Raw genomic sequence first — 17,662 nt, 5'->3', positions numbered from 1 at the left:
TAAATTTGTTGAAAATTTTGAGCATCTGAGACACAGAAGCAGTCTGGTGAATAGCTTTAATAATTTCAACCGAGCATCTTAGGAAGGTATTTAGCGAATAAAACAAAAATGTATGAGGGTTTTACTTTTACAGTTCATGAGAAGGACAACACCGGAATGGCTCAAACGTAATTTTATTATTTTTTACCCAGTAAAATATCAGAAAAGTCAGGTTTATTCCGCCCTCCACAGCAGCAGATGGCGGTAACGGTCCCATTGACTGTCGATATTACGTAGAAATCCAAGATGGCGTCGCAGTATTATCAAGAGATGCAGGAGAGCTTCAAGAATAACAACAAAAGTCGTGAATTCCCGGCTCACACAGCCAAAGTTCACTCGGTGGCGTGGAGCTGTGATGGCAGGAGGCTCGCTTCGGGCTCTTTTGATAAAACAGCCAGCGTTTTTGTTCTGGAAAAGGACCGTTTGGTAAGTCGATGTGTGGTGTTCGGCTAACATGCTAACGTTAGCATTTAGTGAATGAATGGATGCGGAGGATGTGTCAACGGCTGAACGTGGTACATTCACGGTCTTTGTGATAACATGTAGCCTCATGTTTTTAACCAGCGGGTTCTGTTCGTGTCTAAGATATATATTAGTGTTTATGTCTATTTCCTGACGTTTTTTGTCTGCTGAAAACAATCCTATTAATACAGTGCACAGACGTGTGAAAACTTTTCTTCAGCTCGTATTAAAGTAGTATTTAATTCATTATTTATTTCCTATTTTTAGTCTTTAAAGGTTTTGAATACAGCCTATTCTACTCATAAAGTACCCTAACATCAAGCACAAAGCAGGAAATAAATATGAGTAAATCAAAAAGATTCATGTGAGTGTTTAGGATCATGAAAAAGTAATAAAAATTAAAGTGGAATAAAATAGAAGTGCCAGTAAAGTTAATGTAAAGACGGTCAATATGTTAACTAAAGATAACTAACTCCTCCAAATTTAAATTATTTTTTCACCTGTTCTCAATTACAAATATATATATATAAATTTATGACATTAGAATTTAAAACATCCACCTTCTTTTTTCCCTTTATAGATGTAAGGCAGTGGTTCCCAACTTTTTTGCTTAGCCCCCCAACCACTGTAGAAGAAATAAATAATTTTAATTTCATTTTAAAAGATCCCACTATAATAGGCCTACTTACGTAATAGGTTCTTACAAAAACAGCTATGTGTAAACTATCAATTTTAGGCACATTATAGCCACAAAAATATTTCCATAAGTCAAAAAAATTCAAGTTTAACAAAAAAATCATACATTACACAAAGAACACTTCATTTTTTCAGTAAAGTAAACTTCAAACAAAATGTAAGGCAATTTGTGTTTGGTGCATTATTCCTTTGTTGTAACAATGCTTCTTGGCAATAAATTTTATACCGTTGGAAAGCCTGTTTATTTCCCTTTGAAATGATGCCACAATTGTAAGGATCATGCATCTGTGGGATGAGCAGCAGAGCTGAGTATGTGGGTTGCGCCCATGAAAAATGTGCCAAATCTTCTCTGCCAGTGCCAAACAGCTGATTCTGCCATTGACTCTTGTTTGGTGTTTTTGATGGATTGGATGATTGAAGTTTTAGGAAACAAGACATTTTGACAATTTAACAGTTTATTCATTTAACAAACAGGAGCCTCAGTAGCATGTGGAAGAACCATACACGGCCACAACAGCCTGGCTACTCCTCCTAATGCTGGTCACCAGCCTGGTCACACACTGCTGTGGGATGGCATCCCATTCTTCAACCAGCAGTTGTCACAAGTCAGCCACCGTGGTTGTGTTGGTCACTCTGGCACGAACAGCACACCCAAGCTGATCCCACAAGTGTTCAATGGGGTTAAGGTCAGGACTGCTGGCAGAACATTCTGTCCTCTCTACTCCCAGATTCTGGAGGTAGTCTCTGATAAAGCCCGCTCTGTGGGGGCGAGTGTTGTCATCTTGGAGGATAGAGTTCTTGCTGACAGGGTGAGAAAACAGTATTCTTGGGGAGTTGTCTTCTTGGGACGCCCACTTTGTGGCCTGTATCTGATGTTCCCCGTTATATGGAACTTGGCCTTCAGTGTGGAGATGGTACTAGGGTTCACTCCAAACAATATCGTAACTTGGTTTTGCGGAACACCAGCTTGAAGTTGCCCAACCGACGAGCCCTATCCAGATCAGTCAAACGTGGCATGCCGATTCTTGAAGCAGACATCTACTGACCACTGTAATCAGGCACCTGATTGGCAGCACCTGTGGGTACCAGAAGCTCAAAACAAGAGTCAGTAGCTACAGCAAAGTAAGCCGTTTGGCATTGGCAGAGCAGATTTGGCACATTTTTCATGGGTGCAACCCCCATACTCAGCTCTGCTGCTCATCCCACAAATGCATGATCCTTACAAATGTGGCATCATTGAAAAGGGTAATAAACAGGCTTTCCAGCAGTATAAGATCTATTACCAAGAAGCATTGTTACAACAGAGAAATAATGCACCAAACACAAATTGGCTTACTTTTTGTTTTAAGTTTAATTGATTAATCTGAACCACAAAATTTTATTTTTTTGGGGTAATAAAGACAAAAATCACCCATTGTACCATGCATCTTCTTTATTCGTGCAGTTCTTGTTTCCACAAACTAACTAATGGTGTCTTTTTGGACATTTTTAAAATCATGGTTAATGTATTAATACTGACAGCACAACAGTGAACAGCACAGGTAAAGAAACTCGTAGTATGCTGTGAAGTCCATGTCCAGAGTGGAGGACTTCACCCTGCAGTCACACACAGTGTGCATTTCCCATGTGTAGTTGCTGCCATTCACCTTGATAAATCATGCTGAAAAAACACCATTCTAATGTTTATATATTTGATCAACACATGATTTTTATTACGCCATTTTGAGTTCATACAAACAGCTAAAGATTGTGGCTTTGCAGACTTAAGTTATTCACTGTTACCTTTTTCTGTTTCCTCAGGTGAAAGAGAACAACTACAGAGGTCACAGTGACAGTGTTGATCAGCTCTGCTGGCATCCAACAAACCCAGATCTGTTCGTCACAGCTTCTGGAGACAAGACCATTCGGATATGGGACGTCCGCACCACCAAATGCATCGCCACCGTCGTCACAAAAGGTGAGACCCTCACAGTTCATGTGCTGGCTTTCATTTTGTCAATAAGGACTATAAAATGCATATAGATAAGGTTGTTTTTCTAAATCTTAATTCAAAAGGAAAATGCCACAGTTGTTAAAGTTCTTCTCAAGGACAAATATAATATTGATCACCTGACTTCGTGAAATCAGTCAGAGAATCTGTAAAATATCTGAGAACTTCTTTGGAAGTTAGCATGGGTGCAAACTTTTTGCCAGAGGCTTCACAGCAGGAGTCCAGACGCTCGTTTTCACAGTAACACATCTTGAATTACACCTCCTACGACTTACCAAACTGAGGAGACATGCTGAGTCCTCCCTGCTGCTTTGTTTCTCTCATAAATTCATGTATAGAAAACAAGGCCTCTAGCTGGTATCTGATGTTATTTATGGATTGCTGAATTTGTGATTTTATAGTGATTAAAGTGTAAATAAATGATGGAAAGGGACTTTTTTTTGCTATATTTTTCAGCATGAAGGGTGGTGAACTACTTTAAGAAGAGCTTTTTAATGTCTCAAATCTGTTTTAAGGTGAAAACATCAACATCTGCTGGAGCCCGGACGGTCAAACCATCGCTGTAGGAAACAAAGATGATGTGGTGACCTTCATAGATGCAAAGACGCACCGCTCCAAAGCAGAGGAGCAGTTCAAGTTCGAAGTGAACGAGATCTCTTGGAACAACGACAACGACATGTTCTTCCTCACAAACGGCAACGGTTGCATCAACATTCTGAGGTAGGAACCAAGCAGGGAAAAGTTGATTTAGCACTCGTCGCCTCTGCAGAGGAACTCTGATTTATTTTCTGGACTTGTATTTATTCATGAAAAGCTGTGCGAGTGCTGTGCTCCCGGTCACTTCTCACACTTCAACACCCGTCAGCTGCTGTGTGAAACCAGCACAATCCCAGGGTGTGGTGTTAAATACTTGAACTTTTTGGAACTTTATTTTACAGCAGGAAACATTTAATTTGGTTTTTCTGAATCATGTCACAAGCAGATACTAAAATTAAGATTTTTGGTCCTTTTAGATACAACTTTAGTTTAAAGAGTACAATCCAGTGTTAATTTTGGCAGCTATTTTTGATTTTAGTCTTTACAATAAATGTTTTTAAGTTTTTAGTCACATTTGAGTCATTTCTACCCTTTTTAGTTTTAGACTAGTTTTAGTTGATGAAAACTCAAAAACAGTATATTCTAGTTTTAGTCCATAAAAAGTCACAAACATTTTAGTCTTTACTTTTAGTCCAAGCATTAGGATGCAGAATAGCATTTATTCTCTTTCCTAAATCTGGTGCCAAGTCATAGTAATGTGTTCTATGCATCCTGTCTCAGCTGTGATCCCCCAGGGTCCCTGCTTTCTACAGCTGAGGGACAGAAGAGCTACTTAATTTTTTTTTTTTTTTTTTTTGACAGAATTACCCACAGTGGAGAAATATCACAGAATTTGTTTGTCCGACAAAAACTAAATTACATTTTAGACTAGTTTTAGTCATCTTGATGGAAACTAAACTTACTCTTAGTCAGTTTTAGTCATCACAAATCTGTTTTTGTTAGTCTTAGTCTAGTTTTTGTATGGAAAAAAAGGCTGTCATAGCTATCACATTTTTAGTAACTGTTTTAGTTGACAAAATTAACAATGGTACAGTCTCTGTTATTTAAATTATCAGAAGCATCACAGTAGCCTGGCATGACAGATGGATGTGTGAAACACATCCATCTGGAAAACCTTCGATAGACGGCGTTTGGGAAAGGGAAGTGGCTTTGAAAAAAACTTGGAGGGTTGTTGGATGAACATTCTGGCTGTCACATCTTTACGGGCCAATCAGAGCAACAAAAACCGTGATATAGCCGCTAACGAGCTGCACCTGCGCCCCTACTGAACATAACGCGAACCATGGCGACTATAGACATGTCAGTACATGACTTTTGTCGTTTTTGAAAAGAAAACACCTCACTGCTGTTCTTTGTTCTTCTTTTAACAAGAAATATCGTCAAGTTCTGATAAAACTGGCCAGCATCCATGCTAATCTCTTCTGCCATTATTGCACTGGCCTCTTCTTGCTGTTTGTTTTTCGTCACGACTTCGCCATGCCCAAAATTACTGCCCTTCAACGATGATCGGTCCCGTCACTTTCTAACCGGGCCCAAACGGTTCAGATGGGAGCTTTGCAAGTTGGATTTACCAGCGAGAAACACAGAAGCTTGCGTATCCATCTGCTTTGCAAAGTTAGCATTTAAATGAAATACAGAGCTTTGGTCACAAAGCTGCTACAAGTGAGAGCTCTGTCAGAATTGCACTAATATGCTGGCACATTATTTGTGCAAGTTTGCATGCAATATTTGTGCAGTAAAACTAAGAAATGATCCAATATTGATTTCTGAGGACATTGTTTTTCCCATTGCATCAAAACATTCTTGATTCTTGCTATGTTAAAGTTAAAATTTTGGTTTTGTTGTATTTTGAAATCCCAAGATGTGTGGTATTAAAGAGAAGTGAGCTGGTTCTCTGTGGATAATCATGTGGTGTAATGCCAATCAGATTTATACTGAGGTTACTCTGATTTTTCATCTGGGGAAAACTCCTCTGTGTTATCTGTACACACTAGGGGTGTAACGGCTCACAGAGATCACGGTTCAGTTTGTACCTTGGTTTTGGGGTCACGGTTCTATGGAAGAGGATTAGGGCCAAGGGAGGAAATAATTTTGGGCAAGTCGAGACGAGAATATGTGAAGCTATACCTCATTATTGGATTAAACAACAAAGACATTCTCTCTCCTCTCATTAGCACATAAACACAGTGTTTAAGATCTGATGTTAGTAATAGCAAGTTTGGACTTTAATCTCGACTTGCCCAAAAATATTTTGTCCTTCGAAAATGGCCCTAATCCTCTTCCGTATGGTTCAGCACGGGTTTGGTTCATTGATAAAAAAAATTTAAAAATCCAGATTTATAATTCTAGATGTCCATTACCTATTATTATTTTCATTATTATTATTATTATTATTATTATTATTACACTTGTAGCTGCAGTTTTACCTCAGCCGATCAACATTTCTTATGAAAAAGAAGAGCAGACAAACACATTTATGACTCTCCTCTACCATGTGGAAATTTTGCATCATAAAGTTGAACAAAAATGAGCTGAAACATGATTTTAGGGCTTTACTGGATGTTCTGGTCACTCGTTACACAGCATCGTGGTTCCGAAGGAAAACTCATCCAGGTAAACTGAGCTTCATTATCAAGGTTATGGGTAATCCACACTTCTTCTGCACTGGGTGAAACTATCGCTGCAAGTTGTCAGAAATAGCTAGGCACCCTGCCTCCACAGCTAAACGTGCATATCTGAGCTGAAATAAACACTGTGTGTTTGTTTGCAGTTACCCAGAGCTGAAGCCCATCCAGTCCATCAATGCTCACCCGTCTAACTGCATCTGCATCAAGTTCGACCCCACGGGGAAATACTTCGCAACAGGAAGTGCAGACGCTCTGGTGTCTCTGTGGGACGTGGATGAACTGGTGTGCGTTCGCTGCTTCTCCAGGTTGGCCTGTCTACATTTTATTTTAGGACTTATTCATGAGATTAAACCTTAAATTTATGCAGCCACTCTGACTCAACCCCGGCTACTTTTCCATTATTAAATTGTCCATTTTTGATGTTCAGGTTGGACTGGCCAGTGAGGACTCTGAGTTTCAGCCATGATGGAAAGATGTTAGCTTCAGCCTCTGAGGATCACTTCATCGACATCGCTGAGGTGGAGACGGGTTAGTAACTCTGACATTTCATAAAGGAATAAAAGCAAACTCTGACTTTTACGCCGCGTTTCCACCAGGTGGTCCAGTTTGATTTAGTTTGGTTCGTTATGCTAAACGCTAGCTTGCATTTCCACAGACACCCTTACCGACTTGGTGGGCAGGCTGTAAAGGCATGAATGTGAAGTCACATGCAGCATGAGTCTGCTGGTCCAGCCGCTGAATTATAGAAAGGATGAGTGACAGAAATCAGTAGGAAATAAGGAGTAAACAGCTTTATTTCAGCTTTAAGTGCTTTTGAAAAACATAACTACATTTTAATTATGCTAACTGCGGTTAGTAAAGATCTTCAGCTGATGGAATAGGTGAACAGAAACGTTTAGAGTCATAGCTTAGAGCTACACTGTGAGGATTCGTCACACTGAAAATAAACTAAAGGTTCAGCTGGTGTTAAAATCAAACTAGATTGTCAGAAATCTTGGGTGTGTTGATTTTGTTTTAAAATAGGCTGCAGCCTGAAGAGAAACATCAGGAAACTTGATTTGTGCCCACATATCAGCATCCACAGACTAGGAAACAGTGTGGATCTCTGTTCAGTAGGGCTGGGCAAATAAACAATATTTAGATTGAATCGCAACTGCAATTTTTTCAACTGCAGAAGGTGCAATACTTCTTCAATCTGAAATGTGGGACAAAATACCAGTTTAAAACTTTTTTTTTTGCAGCAGAGATGAGGTGTCTTGTTTTAAATAATCTACAAAAATATAATATTTTCATGTTTTTGTTGATGTCTTCATCAAAATGATATAAACAAAAATACTATCATTCCCTTTAACACAACAGTTCATTTAGAGCACACCACAAGCCAAAAATGTTACAAAAAGATCATGGTTTTCCTGTCCTCCATGATCCCTCAGTTGCCTTGGCCCCAGAAAGCTCTACCCATTATCCCCCCTTATGGGCAGCCTTGACTGTCACATTATTAAAAGAGTCTATTTTGTATCAGTATGAATGTGGTGTGCCTTGGTCAAAAAAGTTAGAAAACCACTGCTCTAAACTACTAGAGGAAAAAAAAACCCTGATAATAAGAACAATAATGATCTGTGTTTGCTCCCTCTGCCGTGGTTTTATGCAGGAGAGAAGCTGTGGGAGGTCCAGTGTGATTCTCCGACCTTCACCGTCGCCTGGCACCCCAAGAGGCCGCTGCTCGCCTACGCCTGCGACGACAAGGAGGGCAAATATGACAACAACCGTGAGGCGGGCACCGTCAAACTGTTCGGCCTCCCTAATGACTCCTGAGAAGGATCATCATCTTGGGCCTCTGGTGTAGCTAGGGAGCGTATATTCTTCTGATGCAGTCTTGTTGTGCTTAAATAAAAAAATAAAATAAAGGAAGCATTGTAAGGAAACCAAAACATCCCAAGGAATCTTTGCATTGAAGCTGCAGCCAGTAAAGCAGCTGTGACCTTCAACCACCAGCAGAGGGCGCAGTTCTTCTAACTTTGCCTTCAACAGCTGATTTCATTCCCCGTTTTTATACACACATAAAAAACCCCATCGCTGTAATATATTGTTTTTGTAACATATGCATTGTTTTTTATATTAAAATTGGTCTGTTTATTAATTTTCTCTCTCTTTCTCTTGATCTTTGTTTAAACATTTTCTATTAAGGTTAAAATGCTGCACATTTATGTTAATAGAATAAACTCAGATTCAGGCTAATTTTATTGTAAAAAGCATTTATTTATAGCTGTTAAACCTGTGCATTGGTTTCTAATGCTAGATGATGAAATGGTTACAGAGATAGCATGCTTATATTTACGTTAGTGGAGTTTAAAGCAGAGCTGTATTAAAAGCACATGCTGGTTTTATGTCAGAGGTCCCAGCAGAGCCAGAAAAGGAAAGCATGAATTTAATTACTGTGGACCTTGAACCCGCTCCGCCTGCTTTCAGTGCGTTTTCATGTAATAAAAAGAAGCGGTGAAGGGAGGTTAACATACAGAACACATAGGAGGAGAAAAAACAGCCTTCATACAGACGTGTTTACAGCCTCTGCAAAATAACGGCCAAGCAGAGATGCATCTGTTCAGAGCTGGAAAATAAAACTATCATTTAAATTCAATTAACTGGCATTTTAAGACAAATTTAAGTCCATATTTACAAGACGAAGCAATCTTTCCCAGTTTGTAGATTTGTGAGTAAAAGTCAAAGAGGCTGAATTATTTAAATGAGGGCTTCACCAGTGCGGTCTGAGACTGTGGCTGAATCTCAAACTCCTCCCTAAACCCTGAGCCCTCATTGACTTAACTGACTGCACCTGGAAAGTGATTGACTGAGTGAGACTGCAAGGGCTCAAAGTGGTAGACACAGGAATGGGACAGCCCTTTGGTTTTTTTTGGTTGACAGCATCTTGTAGAGCTTAAAACAAAGTTAAAAACAAGCGTGCCTCACCTACAGACCTGTTTTCTCAGTGGATGAAGGCTTTTTTATATAATAAACTTACAGGAAAAATACTTATTTTTTGCAACGTCCACCCTTTTTTGCACCTTCTATGTTTTATGTTTACAATTTTGCTCTTTTCACTTCACTTTTATAGGGTTTACTGGGAAGCATTCCACATGAATCCCTGTCATATGTCACAATGCAATGAACTATGGGTAATTCCCTCACGCTAAGTCTGCAGAGATGCCCACTCATGGAGATCCCTCACGCACTTTATGATTTGACAGTGGGACAGCCCTAAACCCTCACAGACTTGGCAGGAGCGGGTCTCAAAGCCAGCGAGTGTGTGAGTGTGGACATGGGGGTTGGGCCCAAGACTCAGACCAGTGGTTCCAAGCCTGGGGTCAAGGCATTCTTAGAGGGGGACATGGGTCCCTGTCTGCTCTGTCATTTTTAAAATAATGTACATTAGGGCTGAAAGATTTGCAAAAATAATCAAATTGAGATTTTTTTCCTCCAAATATTGCAATTGCGATTTAATATGCGATTATTCTTGGGTTGATCTGTATTTTTCTGACAAAATTCAAGCAATGAATAATTCCATAAATAAGACCATGAATATTGAAAACAATGAAATGATTTCAGAAGCAATTGATCTATTGTTGCATGAATCTGAATTTGAGGGTGCAACAAGCTTTAAGCTATAAAGGAGGCGGCTGGGGTGGAGGAAGTGAGGCGGCTACCAGCTGATTGCTAGACTTCATTAGTTTTAGATGGAATGAGCTAATTATTTTTGCTTCTATTGCAAATGTGGTGTTATTTACTTTGTTAAAGGAGGTTTATGTCACTCATTTTGATTAAGAAAAACATACAAAAACACAAAAAGGAGGACTTTTGACAACCATTATAAAAACATGACACTTGAATTTTTGCAAAATGTGCATAAAATCTGCCACTGAAAAAAAAAATATATATATATATATAAAACAGTTATTTTGACACATTTCAAGTTAAGGAAAAATTGCAACTTCTGTGATTTGTAAATTGCAGCATAAAAATTACATGCAGCAAATGGAATTTAAGGGCCACCCTAAAGCAGGGGTTCTCAACCTTTTCAGCCCATGACCCCCAAAATAAAGGTACCAGAGACTGGGGACCCCCACTGTACCTGAGGGTGCAGTGAATGTGAAATATCCCTACAATGGATACATGAAACAGTCTATCTGCTGTCAGGTTATCTTTAACTATAACAAAGATGTACATCTATCAGTATCTTGTAAAATAAGTTTTGAAATAATTGAGCATGACTAATTTATACTGTCTTATTTGCTACTTTATTACTTCTCCACAAGATTTTTTCATGCAAATGAGAAATTCAGAGGAGATTTGATTTTCATCACTGAGAGCTCAGGAGGATGCTACAGTGAGTCACATCTGCATAAAACTGAACACAGTTAAAGCAATTTTAAAAATAAATGCATCACTTTTGGGCCTCAGTCTCATTGCATTTAGCATGGTCATGTTGATAGCTCTAATAGTTTTAATATGCTTACAAACCTATCAATCCAGAGAGGAAGATCTGCCCCGTTTGAGGCTCATTGCAGTCTTTTTCTCGTCTGTTCTGTCTGCAGGATTATTATACCTCTCCCAGTCAAGGGAGAGCCTCCCCCTAGCATTAACAGCTGTCTGTATGCTAAATGCATGTTAGATTTAAACCTAACACTATCACTGGACAGCATCACTGTTATTTTGTTGTCTTTGTTCCTTTGTGGAGCAGTGTGTGTAAATCAATAGCAACTATTGAGCCTGGCCTGCTGTCACAGATGAACTTAAAACAGTCTTCCCTGTCAGGAGGCGGGTCTGCCCGTCTGTTTTCTCTGGACCTCTTCATCTCTTTGTCGTGACAGCACAGTGTGAACAGACACTCGTGGCCCTCTGCCCGGCCTGGTGACAGGTGGCCGCTCCCTTTGTCTAGAGCCTGAGACCAGCAGGCTGCAGGATGTTTCAACTCACAGCTTCCTGTAGTTTTCAGAGGCTATCATCAGTCCCTGCATAATTAGCTTTAATCTGCTTCATCTTCACGTGAGAGCAGAACAAACGTGCCAAACCTCTCTCAGATGACTTACCTTAGAGTCAAAGCTCTTCTGTTAAAGTTATTGCTGCTCACTGATGAAGCTGAATCATCCCATTTGTCCCAGAGCTGATCCCAGCTATGATTCATCATAGTCCAGACATTGTGAAGAGGCCGTTCAGTATCCATGAATGTAATTAGCTGACAATAAATCAAACACAGGTGCCCAAGGGATCTCCTGTCTCATTGTGTAAACACGGTTAATGGTCTGCTCTGCATGGAGGAACCTCTCTAGTGGTCAACAAATCAGTGCAGGTTTGGCATTTTGATGCCCCTCTTAATCTCAGCCAATGAAGGCGAGTCTTTATAGAGGGGGTATTATGCCTTTTTTCAAGGCTTTACACCATCTCTCTGATACCCACATAGTAGCTTCACATGATTTACAGTTCAGAAAACTCCTCGTGTTTCTCACACTGGCATCCGGAAAGACCCTCAGTTTAACGTCTGTCTGAAACACTTCGTTTTTGCTGCTGTCTCTTTAACCCCCCCCCCCCGACCTGCTTTCCTCCGATTGGCCGATTTTCCGGAGGCTGGCTGGCGGCAGGACTCAATGTTTTGTGCCCGCCCCCTCCAATGTGGCTATGTTGCTCTGCTAGTACTTGAAAACTTTGAATGAACTGGTCTGACTGAGTAAAATATGGCGAATTTTAATATACATCTGTACATGTTAGACCCGGAGAAGGACGTATCTGTTAGGTAAGTGTTTAATTACTGTATTACTAAATGGCTAAACGGCCTTGTGGGGGCGGTCTGTTCCGCTTTGCCAGCAGCATGGACAAACCAGTCAGGAGATCTTATTGCGATGACCTCATGAGTTCGCTCCATTGAAATCTTGTCTCAGGAAGCTCTAGGAGAGATTCCCAACAAACCGCTTTTCATCAGTTTACATTCTAATTCCAAGATTACCGCCACATACGTTTACCTTGCAGTTTAAAAATTTGCATACGTGAAGTACGGACACCCAACATTGTGACTTTATATTTATGTTTTTTGAAAATCGGAAAAGTATAATACCCCCTCTTTAAACATCACTATGGTGGATGCAAAGGCAGAATATTGTAATTAACCTCTCTAGTATTATGAATATTGTTAGAAGTTGCAAGATAAAAAAAAAAAAAATCCCTTTACATAACCGTCAACTTTTCTTTCTTTATTACAACCAGTAAACTCCAGATATCTTTACTGGAGCACGCTTGGATATGGAAAAGATAATATATGCAGCACTAGTGAGGGAAAAGAAATATATATAGGCTATACAGTCATGGATGAAAGATTGCCAGCACCTGTTTAGGCATATTTATACTCCCTTTACATAAGAAAATATATACGCCCTTTTCAAACGATGTTACTGTCACTGCTCACATACTTCCATGCGTCCTTTACGTTGGTATGGATGTTAACCAATACATCCACGGGGGGGCAGCCCACCCAGAGTCAAAAGTTTATGACAACAACAAACTCAAAAACAAACATAACGACTGAGGAGGAGGTATTGATAATGTACCCGTTGCGAAGTAACATAGAGCTGTTTAAAGTTTCTAACCAACTCGCACAACTTTTCCTCAAAAAGTTCTTCCATTGCTATTTCTTCTTCGTGTCTCACTAGAGCTACATATCGGGCAGTGACAGCAACACTGCCCCATGGTTTCCAGTGGTACTGTGCCGTTTGGCCTGTATCCATAAGCTTAATGGAAGCATGCAGAAATATGGACGAAATGAATGCAGAGCACAGGCAGAAGGCTCCGTCTGGATCTGGATCCGGATTCAACGTTGAGCATAAATGGGCCTTTAATGCCACAGGTGAGTTTAAATGAGCATCACATGCTTGAAATAAATAACCTGACACGCCAGATTGATTTGTTTCACACATCCATCTGCGAAAGCTTCAATAGAAAATTTTTGAGAAAAGGCAGAGACTTTGAAAAAAAACTCAGAGTATGATTGGGTGAACGTTCTGTCACAGCAACAAAACGTGACGTAGCTGCTATCAAGCTGTGCGTGCGCATCTACTGAGGAATAATGCGAAACATGCGACTATAGACAGGTCAGTGCACGACTTGTCGTTTTTGAAAACAACTCACTGCTGTTCTTTGTTCTTCTTTTAACAAAGAAATTTCAAGTTCTGATTAAACTGGCGCTTTAGCAGCATCCACGCTAATGTCTTCCTCCATCACTGCACCAGCTCTCGCTGCTGCTTGTTTACGTCACAACTCTGCCATGCCTGAAAGTACTGCCCCTTGCTGCTGATTGGTTAGTCACTTTCTAATTGGGCCCAAACGGTTCATATGGGAGCTTTGCAAGATGGATTCGCCAATGAAAAACAAGGAAACAGTTGTATCCATCTGCCTTGCAAGGTTATGAAATAAAATGATTTACCCACGGTTTATAAGGGAAGCCAATCATTTCTGTCCAGCCCATTTCTGATTTTTGTGTAAAATTATGTCGCTTTTTGGCTTTTTTTTTGTATTGTTCCAATGCATATAAAGGAAATAAACGTGTATACCAAAAACATTTGTAATTGCAACAATATCTGGGAGAAATCCCACCTGAAGCCAGTTAGAATGTCTAAAAGTTGACTCAACCTTTGTGTTGTGTGCCTGTGTGTGTCACACCAAGCAAGGAGAAGAGAAAGAAGAGCCCAGAATTGTCTGAGGACTTAAGAAGCAAAATTCTGGAAAAATATGAACATTCTCAAGGTTTCAAGACCATCTCTAGAGATCTTTAAATTCCTTTGTCCACTGTGTGTAATATAATCAAGAAGTTTATAACCCATGGAACTGTGGCTAACCAGTCTGACAATCCCCCTAATCTCCCTGGAAATGGGCAGAAGAGAGAAAGTGACAAAAGAATGCAATGCAGGATAGTTGGAATGCTGGATAAACATCCTCAGTCAACTTCCACACAAATTCAGGCTGTCCTGCAGACTCAGGGTGCAAAAGTGTCAGCTCGAACCGTACGTGGTCATCTGAATGAGATGAAGCGCTATGGCAGGAGACCTAGGAAAACCTCACTGCTGACAAAGAGACATAAAAAAGCCAGACTGGAGTTTGCAAAAATGTTCCTGAGTAAGCCTCAATCCTTCTGGAAGAACATTTAGTGGACAGATGAGACTAAGGTAGAGCTTTTTGGAAAAGCACGTCATTCTACTGTTTACAGAAAACGGAATGAGGCCTACAACGAAAAGAACACAGTAAAACATGGTGGAGGTTCAAGGATGTTTTGGGGTTGTTTTGCTGCCTCTGGCACTGGGTGCCTTGACTGTGTGCAAGGAATCATGAAATATGGAGACTATCAATAGATTATGGGCCACAGTGTAGGGCCTAGTGTCAGAAAGCTGGGTCTGCATCAGAGGTCATAGGTGTTCCAGCAGGACAATGACCCCAAACATACCTGAAAAAGCACCAAGAAATGGTTGGAGACGAAGCTGGAGAGTTCTGAAGTGGCCAGCAGTGAGTCCGGATCTAAATCCCATTGAACACCTATGGAGAGATCTCAAAATTGCTGTTGCAAGAAGCACCCTTCAAATCTGAGAGACCTGGAGCAGTTTGCAAAAGAAGAGTGGTCCAAAATTCCAGTAGAGAGATGTAAGAAGCTTGTTGATGGTTATAGGAAGTGATTGGTTTCAGTTATTTTTTTCCAAGGGTGTGCAACCAAATATTAAGTTGAGGGTGCCAATTATTTTGTCCGGCCCATTTTTTGAGTTTTGTGTAAAATTGTGACAAATTTGTCTTTTTTCTTCGGATTTTTTGTGTTGTTCCATTGCACATGAAGGAAATAAACATGTGTATACCAAAAACATTTGTAGTTGAAACAATTTCTGGGAGAAATGGTGTATTTTCTGGAAAAATTCCAGGGGTGCCAATACTTTCGTCCATGACTGTACCTTAAAAAGTCAAACTATGATTGTTATTAAAAGACAATGTAATTTGAAGACAAATTATTTCATCTGAGGCGGCAATCTCTGCAGGGAAGGAAGCAGACCTTCGAGGAACAATTCATCCTCAGAGAGAGGAGCTGGAGCTGCGACATCCTCTCCACCTCCTGCTGCTGTCAGACTGGTCCTCAGGGCCTCCAGAAACATCCTCTCCACCTCCGTCAGCTGCTGTCTGGGGTGACTTGGGGGTCTCTGTAATGGAAACAACATATTTAGTGATACTCTTATATTCTATGGATAGAATACCACAAAGGACATACACAGAGAAGGATCAGGTTGTGACATCTGAGGCAGCACTAGCTCTACCAAAGATAAACATTAGCTACAAATGCTGTGGTGTAGTACATGGAAAACTGTTGTTCAGTTCTCTATGCTTACTGCATCTGTCCCTGTCAAATAAACCAGTAAATTAAAAAAGTTTAGAAAGTTTAGAGTGTACTGTGAGAATTCGCCGCATTAAAAATAAAGTAAAAGATCAGCTGGTGTTAAAATCAAGCTGGATTAAGTCAGAAATCCAAGGTGTGCTGATCTCGTTTTAAAATAGTCTGTTTGAACCAGATAATCAGAGAAGTTACCTCCGACAGCGAGAGAGAGAGTCTGGCTCTCTGAGGAGAAGTTATGGGAGAAAACATGGAGGTGATAAACACAGCTGTACTGCCCTCTGTGGCTCTGGTTTAAAGGAGGAAACAGAAAATGGGCAGAATGGTTGACCGCTGTCTGGCTGTAGCTCTGTGTTGTGACGGAGTCAGAGTAGATGAGCTGGAAATCTCCTCCTTCATACTGAGGTTTGATGGAGCATGTGATGTTGAAGCTAGTGCCAGTGAGGGCCCGGTAGCCCTACGGCGTGGCCTCGGAGGCCCCATCAGTGGAGAAGGAGAAGGTGATGTTTGGCTTTTCAAGCAAATCTGGAGAAACAAACGGACATAATGGGAGGACATGAAAGGACATGTTACTTTATTACAGCTCCAAGAGTCAACAGGCCGATGCTCTCAGATCTCTGATGTAAACATCGTTCATTGATTCACATCAGATAGTTTTTAACCCCATGGCTCGTGATTTAATTCTGCTCCTCCAAACACACTAATGCTAATGCTAACATCCCATCACTCTCAGATTCTTCACTTTCATACATCAATATTTATCAAGTCTGTTTTTTTATTTATTATACATTCAATGAAGAGAATATTCCATTATCCTTCAGGAATTATTTTAAAGGTGTATTCTCACTTAGCCTGTCGGCGTCAGATCATCAATGTTTGATACAGGCTGAGGTCAGGTTTTATTGTGATATATGGGCTCCTAATTCTGGAATATTCACATCTACCTGACAAAGGTGTTCCTCTGTAAATGCTACAGGAGTCTAATTCTGGAATATTCACGTCTACCTGACAAAGGTGTTCCTCTGTAAATGTTACAGGAGTCTAATTCTGGAATATTCACGTCTACCTGACAAAGGTGTTCCTCAGTAAATGTTACAGGAGTCTAATTCTGGAATATTCACGTCTACCTGACAAAGGTGTTCCTCTGTAAATGTTACAGGAGTCTAATTCTGGAATATTCACGTCTACCTGACAAAGGTGTTCCTCTGTAAATGTTACAGGAGTCTAATTCTGGAATATTCACGTCTACCTGACAAAGGTGTTCCTCTGTAAATGTTACAGGAGTCTAATTCTGGAATATTCACGTCTACCTGACAAAGGTGTTCCTCAGTAAATGTTACAGGAGTCTAATTCTGGAATATTCACGTCTACCTGACAAAGGTGTTCCTCTGTAAATGTTACAGGAGTCTAATTCTGGAATATTCACGTCTACCTGACAAAGGTGTTCCTCTGTAAATGTTACAGGAGTCTAATTCTGGAATATTCACGTCTACCTGACAAAGGTGTTCCTCTGTAAATGTTACAGGAGTCTAATTCTGGAATATTCACGTCTACCTGACAAAGGTGTTCCTCAGTAAATGTTACAGTAGAGGCCTATTTATAATTGTCCTACTGTTCTTTAACTGATGCGGTCATTGATGTCTTGGAGCTCTGAAGTGATTCCCCCCATGTTAGATGGATTTTGTAGTAATGTAATGGTTGATGTTGCGCACTGCAACATCCACAGACAGGTACCCATAATCCTCATGCATTCAGGGTTTTTCTTCTTGTTATTCTGCTTTGATTGTTTTTGTTACTGCACGTCTGCTCCTTATTATTACATCTACATGATTATGTGTTCAGAGTTTT

General features: G+C 40.2%; 1 protein-coding gene across 2 annotated transcripts; it reads left to right on the top strand.

The window, feature by feature from the left end:
* Positions 1-255: 255 nt before the first annotated feature.
* On the top strand, positions 256-8,540 carry thoc3 (THO complex 3). Of its 2 annotated transcripts, XM_041797023.1 has the most exons (7): positions 256-465; positions 2,998-3,154; positions 3,703-3,907; positions 6,368-6,397; positions 6,555-6,716; positions 6,839-6,939; positions 8,063-8,540. In XM_041797023.1, exons 1-7 carry the CDS (start codon positions 286-288, stop codon positions 8,224-8,226), a joined length of 999 nt encoding a protein of 332 aa, XP_041652957.1. In that variant the 5' UTR covers positions 256-285; the 3' UTR covers positions 8,227-8,540. The 2 variants fall into 2 exon arrangements, with proteins under 2 accessions (XP_041652957.1, XP_041652958.1); XM_041797024.1 differs by lacking the exon at positions 6,368-6,397 and having other exon boundaries at positions 258-465.
* Positions 8,541-17,662: the final 9,122 nt, after the last annotated feature.

This window comes from Cheilinus undulatus, linkage group 10 (assembly GCF_018320785.1).
Source record: "Cheilinus undulatus linkage group 10, ASM1832078v1, whole genome shotgun sequence".
Lineage (NCBI taxonomy): Eukaryota > Metazoa > Chordata > Actinopteri > Labriformes > Labridae > Cheilinus > Cheilinus undulatus.
This window is presented reverse-complemented; position numbering and strand designations above follow the sequence as displayed.